Source organism: Platichthys flesus, chromosome 12 (assembly GCF_949316205.1).
Source record: "Platichthys flesus chromosome 12, fPlaFle2.1, whole genome shotgun sequence".
NCBI classification, from domain to species: Eukaryota; Metazoa; Chordata; class Actinopteri; order Pleuronectiformes; family Pleuronectidae; genus Platichthys; species Platichthys flesus.
The window spans coordinates 11,046,505-11,059,998 of NC_084956.1; the positions used below are offsets into that span (position 1 = coordinate 11,046,505).

The window sequence follows — 13,494 nt, forward strand, 5'->3', positions numbered from 1 at the left end:
TCACAAACTGCAGACAGACAGTACACCCATAGTCTTTACAACACGCCACCAAAACAGTTAGCTTAAAAAACTCACACATTACGTTATATTTAAACATATCAAAGACTTATTAAGGTCTTAAATACAAATAATTAAATTGTCGAATTTTTAAGACCTTGCAGAAAAACTTTCTTTTGAATCCATTTATAGATATGTAATAGTTGTGTGAGTTCATCTGGAATTTGTAGTGATTTTTCTTTCTGTGTGTGTGTGTCTTCACTTTTTTTTTCTTTTTTCCACATGTTTACTTTATGTTATACAGAAAGAAGACATGTTTGTACATTATGTATGTATGCTTAAATGTTTGTATGTATGTATGTATGTATGTATGTATGTATTTATGTATGTATGTATGTATGCCTATGGGAACAAATAACTGACGCAACAGTGAGTTGGAAGTGTACTGAGAATTTCTAATATAACATCAATCCCTGTTATGTTTTTTTTATCATTTTCTTTAACATTCTAGCTAGTTTCATGTGTTTTCATGAAACTAGCTAAAATATAGTTAAGTGGGTCGTATTTAGTGGTGAAGTGGCACGTTGCAGCTGAGAACCCTCACCTCACACTTCCCTTCCAAACATAAAGGAGAACTTGTGGAAGCCTTAGGTTGTCATAAAAACTCAAAAGATGTTTAGTTTGTCCAATCTGGGCTACTGTAAAAAAAAAAAAACATGGCAGCCTCCATAGAGAGAACCCGCTCCTGATGTAAATAAAGTATTTAAATATAAAGGGCCCATTCTAGGGTTAACAAAACAACAATTCTTACAATTTAGATGAACCACACTAGTGAAAACCTCACTAGGATATTTCATGCGTTATGGGAATGAAATTAAATATGATTCATAACTTTTAACCTTTTTGATGAGAATTTTATTTGGTATTTAAAGATCGTCCGGCCCACAAGCCTCAGTCTGTGTATTACAATGACCTACATGTTGTAAACTATGTCTATAGTTCCTCTGAGAATTAAATGATTGTGCAAACTAACTGGAACAAAGCACACACACGTCTAATCTCAGGTCTCTGCCCTGGTAGCTGCATTCCTCAAATACCAGTGTGTTGTGTTGTCCACCTCACAGCCCCTCGCTCTCTCTGGCTGTGTGTGTTTGTGTGTGTGTGTGTGTGTGTCATGTGGCCCACTTCAGGCTGCAGCACATGACTTCTTCTTGCCTCAGTGATCATCGGGCTCCTGTGGGGAGGGGGGGCAGTGAGAGGAGCAGTCGCTTCCTGCAGAGTCCTCGCCCTGCAGCCCTGTGACATCCCTACACACCGACGATCTGCTGCTGCTGCTGTCACATGACCACGTGTTGTGCCGAAAGAAGGAAGCGGATTGACACACACACCCACACGCACACAAACAAACACTGAGACACAGAGAGAAGTTGAAAACCTCCTCGGTCTGCAGGAAGCAGTGATTGGACGACGCCTGGAGAAGACGCAGGATTCTGGGATCGTCCCCACGGTGAGTCCTCCTGAGATTGTGTACGTGTTGTCGAAGTGTCGTGTTTGTGGAGTGTGTGTGTGTGTGTGTGTGTGTGCGGCAGTGAAAGGTTCAGTAGTGGGGAAGTGAGCTGAGGCTTGAGGTAAAACACGGGGTGTAACTGACGGATCGGGTCAGATGATTAAAACACTTACAAACAGTAAATGTGGAAGATCAGTGATAAGACATCACTACATGCTGGGTCACAGCCCTTTAACAGGATCGGATGTGTTGTTTCTTTGTTTGGGACAGTGTTCAGTAATCAACACACAATACTGTGAATAAAATATAATGGCCTTTCCTTTATAATTACAAATACATATGGATATAATACATGTGAAGTATAAAACAAACTAACTGTACAACAAACCCAAGATCAGAACACTATGATAAAAGAAACAAGAAACAATACAATGCAACGCTCAAATTCAATATGAAGCCACAAATAGGCACATAAACTACATCACATAAGCTAATGTTGAATGTTTACACATGAAGATGTATAAGCTCATTTAATCGCTGGATGTGTTCATGTTTTTATAGCGTCCAATATCTAGTTCAAACAAAAATTACTAGATAAATGAAACTTGAACAAACATCAGTGTGATCGGGACGAACTTAAATGTCGGAAACCATCTTTGCAAACAGATGTATCTGATGTGTAGTGTTACTTTATAGTTTCATCCCTTTTCCATCAACTAACATGGAGGAGGCTGGATTTATGAAGGTATACATGTGGACTGTGGACTCTTCTTTTGGTCTCACAGTTGACATTTGACACTGACCAGAGGTTGTCAGTGATAAAATATCATCTGCCAGAGACTGTGGATTTAAGGTCGAAAGGTCACAGAGTTCGGCCCCAGTGGCTCCAGTGTATTCTTAACTAGGCCTGTGAGAAAAGTATTTGTTCCAGTGATTCAGTGACAGCGAATGGATGGTTACATTTTAGTATGTACCGACACCCATGGCTTCGGCCATCTTTATTCCCAGAAAAATGTGCGGTTCAGTATCCAATCTGAAAAAAATGTCAATAAAAAACAAGTGTCTGGCTGTGAAATGGCTGGAGTATCAGACTGTTGTTTATATCTTTGAACTGCGCGGCCTGATCGATGATGACGTTCAGATGATTTCTGGTCCCACATCAAACGGTTCGATGTCTTTAAAGTGTTTAACCGAGCTGCGTTTCACCATTTCAAATTAAAATCCTTACTTCCTGACAACTCTCTCAGTGCAGCATTGTCAGAAATGAGAGACAGATGTGTTTTCAAAAGAGCAGAAGTTTGTCACATTAAAAAGTTCACAGTAAGACATCGTGGTCTTTCAAAAAGAAAAAAGTGTCCAGGATCATTTAGATATTAAGTGCTATTTCAACATTTAATCACTAATCCTATTTTCTTTTTGCCACAAGATGATAGCACCCTCTTCTTTTTGGACTAGATCCAGCTGTGAATAGCAACATGTCAGGACTCTGAATCCTCCCACAACCACCCCCCCCCCCCCAGGCTCTGGTATGTCGTTTGCCTCAATACTTTAAACCTTTTCTTTTATAGCACGATGCATGTGGAGCTCATGGAGTAAATAGGACACCCCAGTGAAGCAGGACAGGAGTGCATCTGTGGTCCAGATGAAGTGCCTGCTGATAGCCAGTGAAAGCGCCGAGGTCCTCTTCCACTGGACTGACCCCGAGTTTCAGCAGAACATCCAGCGGCAGTATGGGGAGTCTCAAGAGGAGGGCCAGGGGGTGAGACAGAGGAAAATAGTGTTTAGCAGATGATGTAGGGTTGTAGTTTTTTTAACCGGCTTCTCATAGCTGTTTGAATAACTCTTCATTTTTCCCCGCCCTCCGTTGTCATTTCAGCTTCCTGCCTTTGAGGACAGCATGAGCACTCTGTTCGCTCCCATCATCATCTCCTGCAGCACCATGGTGGACAGGCTCGGTGACAACTACACCTCCTTCACCACGGAAAACAACCACATCTACGTCCTCCACCAGGTAGCAGCTGCCCTTCAAAATAAAAGCCCTCCTCGCCCCTGCACAAATCCCCAGATTAGCTCTGCTTCATGTGACATATCCATTAAGAAATAAAAAGGAATGTGATGTTTTATGACACCTTAGGAAACACCACAATCTTTAAAGCAGATTCCTGCCTTAACAAATCTCCACTCATCGACACGAGTAGCACTGTGATGTCAATGCAGGCTCCTCTCTTACTGGGCAGCGTCATGTTTGTCATGTGATTCTTGTTAGGGAATCAAACCAGGCTTTGTCCACCTGCAGTGCATGATGCATCGGTTTCAGAATCAACACAAATCAGTTAAATACAGACATCTTCGCCTTATTTTCCATTTTATTCAAGTTCTTGGCTAATCAGGTCGTTTTGTCTGCAGTTCGACGAGTGTCTCTACATTGCTGTGAATGGAGACGGCGAGGAGGGAGAGGACATTCTGAGGAGGAAGATCTATGTGATGAAGAAAATGGTCGAGGTCATGTTCGGCATGGTCACCCTCAGCAGCCAGCTCCTCAGAAGAGAGTAAGACTTTTAGTATGAAACCTACTAAGAAGTTGAAATGCAGCGGCCGGTCTGATGTGTGAACTTTGCTGTTTGTCCCCAGACTGCGACCTCAGGACACGGAGCAGAGAGCGAGGCTGTGGAAGCATCTCCAGAGTCTGCTGGAGACCTACAGTCACCTCCGAGAGAACGACCAGAGCTTCTTGGTGGAGGTGCAGTGCGAGGCTCCTTTTATACAGCAGAGGTTTCAGCTTAACTCTGAGCACTTTTCTCTTTTTATGTGGACAGTTTGGCCTTAGATTTTCCAATATCTTTTTATAAAAGACACAGCTCTATGATGGAGATTTAAGCCAATCTCTTTATCCCCAAAGGATTTCTTTCTCTTTATTCTCTGCAACTATTTGTCACTCGGGGGAACCCAGACCTCGTAAAGCAGTCCCCTGAAGTTAAATCAAGCTGCTTCAATTTTCACACTTGCTTTTTTAAATCATGAACCTGTGAAAATGGCAAAAAAAAAGGCCCTTTTTTTTAAATCATGAACCTGTGAAAATGGCAAAAAAAAAGGCCCTTTCTCGCCAGATTCCTGGATCTGCCCCCCCAAAAACTGAATATGTTCCTCCCTGATCCAGACCACATCTTTGCCACTGTGCAAAATAAATATCTTTTAGATGATGTGCATGTATGCAATCATTCTGTGCTAAGACATAACCCAAATGTACATGATTTTCAGTTGGATTTCCCTATGACTGGTATAACTTACAGTATAACATCATCCACTTCAATCATAGCATGTGTCTTTGAAATATTATTGGATTTATTATATATAGTTTCCCCTCTTACATTTTTGAGCATTTGAATGTTTCTTTCTTTTAGAACTAAAACCCTGTCTGTCTTTGGTTTATTGTTACATCAGGTATATGATATAAACATGTCACCACTAGATGGCAGAAGCAGCTGGAAGCCAACATTTTCTTACTCTTGAAAATATTTTTTGTGTTTATATTATTTTGTCTATTGCGTATATCTTTATTTATTTTTTCTGTGAAGTACTAACAACTTGACATTGAAATGTTTTTCCATCAAATTTAGAAATTATCATATTTTTCTAGAGGCAGATTAGATAAGTCTAATCAGAAAACCTGACATTTCCCTCAAAATAAAATGACTAGGTGGAATTTCTCCTTTAGGTTAATCATTTCAGAATTTGTGTCAAGTCACTTTTAAGTTAAATAAAAAATGCTCGACCCAGAATAAGAACCAGAGTTAAAATCCTTGTGATCACTTTCCATCTCATTTCTTCTCCTCCTCCTCTCAGGCGGTGGAGAGGCTGATCCACCCCACGCTGTGCGAGCAGTGCATCGAGTTCCTGGAGCGGCGTTTAGTTCAGCAGCTCAACAGCAGCGCAGAGCGAGCGGGAGAGGAGGTGCTGCACGCCTTCATCTTAGTTCACACTAAACTGCTGGCCTTCTACTCCAGGTCTGTTTCCACAAACTCTCCACATGTATTCCAAAGTGCACGGTAATTCATATTATATAAGAGATAAAACCCTCTTCCACTGTTACTAGCCGCAATGCGAGCACACTGGCCACCTCCGACCTCCTGGCCATCATCATCATGGCACAGAATATGTATCCTAGCAACGAAGACCTGGATGACCCGAGTCCTGAGGTAGGAAAATGAAAAGACGCTCTAACAGCAGCACCACAACGTGTTGCTCACCTTGTCTTTGATTCTTTATCATCTGTGTGTGTTGTGTGTCTGTGAAGGATGTGGAGAGTACGTCGGGTTCTGGTCATGAGAGCTTTTACACCCCCGAGCCGTCGCCTACAGACAGAGACTCCAGCAGCTCAGGTGGGTTGTGTAGAACAAGGACGGGTCTGGAGACACCCAGGGCCCCTCACAAAGAGGGGAATCTGTCTTTTTCACTATAACTTCATCTATTATTAACACACAAATGCAAAGAATCTCTTCAAATGGGGGTCGGTGGTCTGATGTGTATCAGTGATGGGTCCTTGACGTGCAATAGCTTGAGAACCACTGGTGTAGCAGAGTCTACATAATTGTATTATACCAGTTTTTTATTTCTCTACATGTCCTTGTTGAAAATACAATATTGTCGCCCCAGAGGGAGTTCTCTTTTTACAGCCGGACATATACCACACAGGAACACACTGATATACATAAAAAAGAAATATACACCTTGCCACATCTATGCATTTACATTCATGTCCTTGCCTACATCCCAGCCCATATACATGCAACATTATGCACACAAACATATTAGGCTATGTAATAATTATTATAGCTGTATATCACCGAATAATCAGTCTTTCTTAAGAACAGTTTGTTGTGTAACCTTTTCTCTAGACAAGGCAGAGAGAGAAAGTCTCCCTATGTTTGAGTTCATGGACCCAGACGTCCAGGTGAGACAATATGTTCCCAATAGTTTGTCCTGATGTCCAATATTCCGTTTAAACCATAAATTGATCATTATTTGGAATGAGACCTCCCAGTTGGATGAAATGATAATCCTCCTCAGATGGCTGAGGACAGCTTGCAGGCTCTGGAGGTTCCTCCTCCCGACCCTTCAAGCCCTCGCAGGGTCTTTCTAGAGATCTCAGGCAAAGATGGTCTATATCCCATGATGCCTCACTCCATGTACTGTCTACCCCTGTGGCCCGGCATCACGCTAGTGCTGCTAACGAAGGTTTGTAGATGACAACTCACATAAGTATTAGTATTATTGTTATATTTGCTTATGCGTACACAAGCTTATTTAAGAAACTACAATTTTATACATTTTTATTACCTTGTTGAAGAACTCCTAAGCATCTGTATTTGTCCATGACAGATTCCCACGAATGCAGTGGCCATGTCGGTGTATAAGTTTCTGGAGGCTTTCGCCAAACTGGAGAAGTGTTTACATGAAGGACCAGAAGGTTCCGCTGCAACTCGAGGACAACTGGCGATAAATGACATCCGCAGCAAACTGGATAAGTTCATTAAGGCCCTGGGACCCAGTGAGTTACAGGTACGGGCTTTTAATTTTATCTATATCAAGTATCTCTGTAAAATGATTTAAAGCTGACTTTTCATGGGTAACACGAAATTTACAATTTTTTTCTTTAAAATATTCTATATGTATTTTTCTAACACAACCTGTAATGAAAGTAAACTGTCAACCTTTCTTCAGTGATCATTTGTTGATTTAATGTTGTTTCTTAAAAAAAAAGGAAAGTTTATAAATGAATAAGGTGTATGTTGTAAAAGAAAAAAGTACAATTAAGTTGCCTGAAGGGTTTCTTTTCCCTCAGTGCATTATAATACATTATAATATAAATTGTTGGTGTGTTAAAACTCTTTTTTGTTATCGTCACCTCATCTAAATTTGAATTAATCTGTTGATAATCTAGTAAAGGACAAGCAGTTTATAGAAAAGTCCCGTTAGCCGAAATAAACAGTTTATTCATTGGAAAATACATTTACTAGTTATAGTTTTAGAACCTGTAAAAAACAAATTACCCTCTCTTCTTCCTCTGTTTTCCATCCAGTCTGCTCAGTTACTAAATGTCTGGACGGAGTTCAAGAATCGAGCCTATGCCAGAGGAGGACCTGGGTTCAACAAAGAGTAAGTCTGCTGCCGCCCTCTGCTGGCCAAAATGCATCATAGCTCCACTGCTGGACGCTCCTCGTGAATGTTTACATTCATGCTTTCTTTTTCAGTCTCATCCCGTGGTGTAAGAACATGAAGACGCAGCTCTGTGGTATATACCGACAGTGTTTCCTCATCGACCCAGGACCAGGCGACATTCCTCAGCGTCTCTCCCAGGGTCTGCAGGAGCGAGCGCAGACCATGGCACAGTGAGTTTTAGTCCGGATTTTAGTTTTTCATATCTCAATCAATTAAGAATGTGCAGTTTTTAGAAAACATGTTCCTAAAGACAGTCATTGTTGATTCATTTTCCTCTCTTCCAGAGAGAAGCTCATGGACTGGAAGGACTTTCTGTTGGTGAAAAGCAAGAGGAACATCACCATGGTTTCATATCCTTTCAGCAAAACTAATCCTGCTCCCTGTGATGCCGATGATTTGTCAGATCTCTTCACCAAACCACATTTATACTTTTTTTTAAATGATGTGCTTATTTCTTGAACCGAAGGCGTTCTCCTGTAAAACCTTTTTTTGAAACCTAACACACTTTTATCCTGAGCGTATTGATCTTGACCCAGTTCTTCTCACTTACCTGGAGGATTTCCCCGGCCTCATCCATTTTATCTGCGTGGACCGATCCACCGGGCAAATGATCGCACCGTCACTCAGCATCACAGAACGCACCACGTCGGAGCTGGGGAAGGGGCCGGTGGCTCGGTTCATTAAAAACAAGGTCAAGCATATTTGAAGTGCACATTTTTAATTAGAGTAGAGCTAATTAGGGTTAAATCGCGTATTGGCAGATAAGGAGCACGCCAGGACCTGTGAACACTTCCAGTCTCTGTGCTGAGCCAAGCCAACTGTCTGTAGCTGTAGAATCAGCATATTTACCCCTGCCAAGGAGGTTGTTTGTCAGCAGGATTATGAATAAAACTACTCAGTTGATTTCCATGAAATTATGTGGAGGGGTGGGGCGTGACCCAAGGAAGAAGCCTCGTAAATTTGGAGTGGATGAAAGGGCGAATACGGGATGTTTATTCATTGGGAGAAAAAATGTCTTAGATTGTTCCGTGAATAATTCATGGCATCTTGATGAAACAATAAGACATTTTAAAGGGACAGATATCTCTTTATTTATTTAGTGTGTTTTTATTTTGGTGCGAATCCAAATCCAAATCTGGATCAAGTGAATTTGAATTTGGTTTCATAAAGCGACTGTTGAGCCTTGGCCTCTGCTCCGGGCCATTGTAGTTTAAACTGTTATTATGTCAAATGCGTATTAAATGATTCTGACTTAAATGAATCTCTCTGGACTGATGTCTCCTGAAGGTTTGGAACCTGGTCAGCACGACGCGCCGCTTTCTCCGGAAGGGTTACTCCACCGTCACGTTGCGCGATGGAGACTTCTACTTCTGCTACTTCCTCTGGTTTGAAAATGAAACGGTAAATCATTGGCCTGTATTTGTTTCCAGTTCGTAAAACTAAGTGTATTTAGTATCGTGAAATAGGTAAAAACAATAAAGACACAGCATGTCTTTAAGGTGAATACCCGTTCAAACAGGGCTACAAGTTAGAGGCCGGGGACACACCCATCCTACCAGATGACTCTGCCCCAATCGGGATGCTGGCCTGGGACTACTACAGGTAAGCAACCGCATTGTGGCCGAAACGGATGTGATCGATCCAGACGAGAGTGCCACTGACCATAGGATGTGTTGTGTCCTGCAGGAAGCTGCTGCGGTACTACAGCAAGAATCACCAGGGTGAGGTGGTGCGGTGCTACGAGCTGCTGACCGTCCACCTGGGGGTCATCCCCACCGAGATCATCCTCCAGCACTGCCGACAGCTGGCGAGCAAACTGTGGGAGCCTTCACGCAACCCCTTGCTGTAGACACACCCACGCACACTTGAATCACAGTAGCTGAGATAGACATCACTGCGTTACTACTGCCAAGGACCAAAAATACTTCTCTCACACTCTATATATACTGCGTCCTATATCTGTATAAGGTTATAAGGACGTTATATAGGGTTAGACTAATTTATTTTGTGCACTTACGTTTATTATCAGCAAACACAAATGTGCACTATTTTGTATCTTGTATTAAATAAATCGAGAATATCATTCCTTCAATTTTTGTAGATTGACGTGCTTTACTACTGAAGTTGTTTTTTTTCTAACTGTAATAAATTTGCAGCTGAAGGATTTGTATAAATGTCGAAACTCTCCAGTCTTCACTACTTCTACTTTCATAATTTGTATGAATGAACATGCAGTTGTATTTATGTACAATATGGATTCATACACAGATTATTGTTATGGAAACAATAAATGTCAGTAGTTTCTTATTCACTTCTTATTGTGTCATTGTAAACATCATGTCAATAGCACAGTGTGGAACATGGATCATTGTATTTTCCTGACGTGTGATTACACAGTATTCACCCGTATAATAATAACTACAATTGTAACTCTTGGTAAATAGTTCATTGATTTTCACACAACATATATATATATAGTTTTATCTCTACAATCGTTGATTCTAAGGCATCCGGAGACTGTGGGCGCTTTAAAGGTCAGTCCATGCTGTGCAAGCCTCTTATGGAGGACGCTATACATGCTCACAGCGAGAGGGAGGAGTGCACGTGGAGTTCACTCTATGATTGGTCTCCCCGCTGCTGGCTCCCAACGCGCCTGTGAGGTCGGTCACAGCTCGCGCGGTCACCAGGTCCCTCAAGAAGAGTTTCTCAGCACTCACGTCATGCACCACCTGGATGATGAGGATAATGAAAATAACATAAATAAATCGGTAGGAGCGATAGAGAAAAGTGTGAGCCGCTGTTTGGTAATGGATCTAAACTTACTTGAGCCTGCATGGCGTCCATGCGTATTGTCTCATAGTAGTGGAGCCTGGCCTCTGGGTGCTGCATGTCATAGCCGAACCCTGCCAGGCTCACCTGGTCACACAGCTGCAAAGCCAACACCACCGCGCTGGCACCTAGTGTCGGCAACATCTACTAGAGAAGAGGAAAACCACTCTATGAAATGTAGAACCGGCTTTTCATTTGATTAGATATCCTCCAGAGCTGCACTGTTTTACATGGCAGCAGATAACTAGGATGATACCTCTGCCACGGCCCAGCTGTCCCCTTGAACCAACCTAGCAGCACTAAATGGCACACACTCATAGATAACACTCCCTTAAACATATTGGAGTTCTTTCATCAGGATCTATTTATTATTTCCTGGGAAACTGGTAAGAATGCTTCACAAAATCTTGCAATGTTGAAAGCGATGAAAAAGATTCCTGGATCTGCCCCCTGATCCAGGGCCAGTCAAAGAAATGTACCACATTACAATTCACTAGCTCCAGATTTTAGGCATAACTATGTATTATTCAGTTCAGGTTAGGTTTCTCACACCAGGCATTGTCTTCTATGCCTCTTCTTTGCAGTTTGCATGTAGTGTTGATGGCATGTGAAGCATGAGCAGAGGGTGAGTGTCTTGCCAAAAGGGAGTTAAATATAGAACATGCACATGAACTCACTTTTCCATGTTTCACTGCATATTTCTGTAACACTTGTCCCGTCTTGCGAATAATCTCCGGATGCAGGATCCTGAAGGTCTCTGGTCTTAGAGGGATCACCTCCACCACCTCCCTCCAGAACCACATTTTGGACCAGAAGCTCTATTAGACAAAAATCAGCGTAGCAGATGTTGAGCATGTGAGTGTGACGATGTGACAGCAGTGTCGCTGTGCCGCTCACAGCTTATGCAATATGGCATTACTGTGTGCAATGGTTCACGTGATGAGGGCTTTACCAGAGGCTGTTCGGTGATGACAGAAGTGAGCCAGTCCAGGTCCAGGCTCTTGAAGACCACCAGTGCGACCATGGAGGTATTTTTGTACTCTTCTGCAGAGAGAGGCGCTCCCTCTGGGTAAACCAAGCGGATGGTGGTGCTGGAACCAGCATCTCTCTCAAAGCCACGCACTGGAGCGTTATTCAACCTCGTGAAAGATGAAATACATTTTTTTTTTTTAAATCAAAATTGTATCTAGCTTTACTTCAACTTTTGAGTGCCTAACGCTGGCAAACATACCTGATAATGATGTCATACTGATCTATATGGGATCCAAGATGGCTCCCGTGCAGAACCCCGCCATTGCCCACCACCATACATCGCCTGCAGCTGCCGTCTCTCCTCAGTGACGGAGGCAGGTTATGCTCAGGCAGAGACGCAAGAGCCAGGGTCAGAGGCTCTTCGCTGCCCTGGAGCCCCAGAGGAGGGGGCAGATCCCAGGTCACGGGCCTGTCCTGCTGCACAAACACTGGGATGTCCACGAGGCCTGCAGAGCAGGACAGATGCTTGAGGTGGTTCAGACCCCAGTGAGGCTGACAGGGGCCCGACAGCAGCGCGGCTGAGCGGTTTAATAAGACCTGAAGAGAGGGGAAGACAGGGAGAAGTTTGGTAATGGTGAAAAAGAATGGACCAAAGTCACTTTAATGACTGTGGGGGTGACGGTGGATGGATGTATCCATACCAGATCTTTAGGATGTTGGAAGTCATTGCCCAGTGTTGACACCTGATCGGTGGGGAAATAGGCAGGAATCAGAACAGCTGAGTAGCATCCTATCAACAGCACCAGACTCAAGGCAAGGTTCTCACCCCTGGACAGCAGAGAGAGGGGAAAAAATACTCTATATTAACAACTCCACAAATAAGTCAATATGTTCCTGCTAATGAGTGTACCTGGTGAGGAACAAATCCCTAGAGTCGCTATTTGTCACCACGAGTTGCCTGTGACAGACAGGTGTTGGCGTTGAAGCCTCAGGCAACAGCAGGGAGTTGTCATCAGTGTCTTCTACACTCAAGTGATCCAGCGTCACCATGGTACCTGCACCCCCCCACAGCAAAACACACACATTTCTGAATTCACAGAGTAGATTTTGATTCTAAATCATTTTATGACATATTATCAAACTGATCTAGCTTATATCAGCAGTAAAGGTATCATATCAGTTTTTGTAGGGCTCAGTTGTAAGCATGTTATTTGTCAATGTCATCAAACACTGTCCATTCAAATGGTTTCTACTCACTAAAGCATCAAGAGGAACATCATTTTGAACAATATAACTCACACTCCGCCGGGTAGAGACATTAACCGAGAGTTAACCGTCGGCTTCCCTCTGCTCCATGGCTGATGGGAAAGCAGCAAGACGCATGTCCCGTGGAGCTAAAATGGCTGCTGCAGGGTCCTACCCCGCTGAACTTTGCCACTTCCCTTTAATAACACATGGTTAACCATTAACACGTCACCTTACGGCAGGAATGCGTGTAAATAAGTCTGTGACCAACTGTCCATTTAAAAGCAAATTATAAGAGAAGTCTCCAGGAAAGACGAGCAGTGGGAGAAAAATATAAAGAAAGATGTTTGGACACCATAAAGGCTTTATGCACTATAAAGTAGATTTCATTAATTCATCTACTGTGTGTATGTGTGTGTGATACTCAGTGTTGTGCAAGTTCACACCTCTCATGAACTAGTTCAAAGTTCAGTTCACGCAAGTAAACATGAATAGTTCACGTTCATAGTTCACCATTTAAATTCTGAATTAGTTCATAGTTCAGTTCATTTCATAGTTTTAAGGTGGAAAGTGAGAATGAAAGACTTGTTAAAGAAAACCTTATCCATCACTACCCCTTGCCTTTACTGTCGGATTGTTTTTCAGACAGTGTGTAAAAATCCCTCAGATAATAATAAGGTGCATCGGATCTCGGATGTAGTTGCTGAGTCTGCGTCTCTACTTTC

The 13,494-nt window shown here is 42.6% G+C and overlaps 2 protein-coding genes across 2 annotated transcripts; one reads left to right on the top strand and one right to left on the bottom strand.

Moving 5' to 3' along the window:
* Positions 1-1,293: 1,293 nt before the first annotated feature.
* hps1 (HPS1 biogenesis of lysosomal organelles complex 3 subunit 1) lies at positions 1,294-10,030 on the top strand. The gene is made up of 18 exons (XM_062400828.1): positions 1,294-1,504; positions 3,073-3,263; positions 3,381-3,515; positions 3,911-4,053; positions 4,136-4,244; positions 5,348-5,508; positions 5,598-5,700; positions 5,799-5,883; positions 6,400-6,455; positions 6,572-6,739; positions 6,884-7,063; positions 7,584-7,660; positions 7,756-7,893; positions 8,008-8,072; positions 8,269-8,414; positions 9,011-9,124; positions 9,243-9,325; positions 9,410-10,030. The coding sequence occupies exons 2-18, from the start codon at positions 3,147-3,149 to the stop codon at positions 9,570-9,572; spliced, it is 2,043 nt and encodes a 680-aa protein (XP_062256812.1). The 5' UTR covers positions 1,294-1,504; positions 3,073-3,146; the 3' UTR covers positions 9,573-10,030.
* A 124-nt stretch (positions 10,031-10,154) lies between these two features.
* On the bottom strand, positions 10,155-12,954 carry st3gal7 (ST3 beta-galactoside alpha-2,3-sialyltransferase 7). The gene is made up of 8 exons (XM_062400829.1): positions 12,824-12,954; positions 12,435-12,579; positions 12,226-12,352; positions 11,784-12,121; positions 11,505-11,691; positions 11,230-11,370; positions 10,547-10,696; positions 10,155-10,452 (listed from the first exon to the last, which is right to left on the bottom strand). Exons 2-8 carry the CDS (start codon positions 12,572-12,574, stop codon positions 10,294-10,296), a joined length of 1,242 nt encoding a protein of 413 aa, XP_062256813.1. The 5' UTR covers positions 12,575-12,579; positions 12,824-12,954; the 3' UTR covers positions 10,155-10,293.
* Positions 12,955-13,494: the final 540 nt, after the last annotated feature.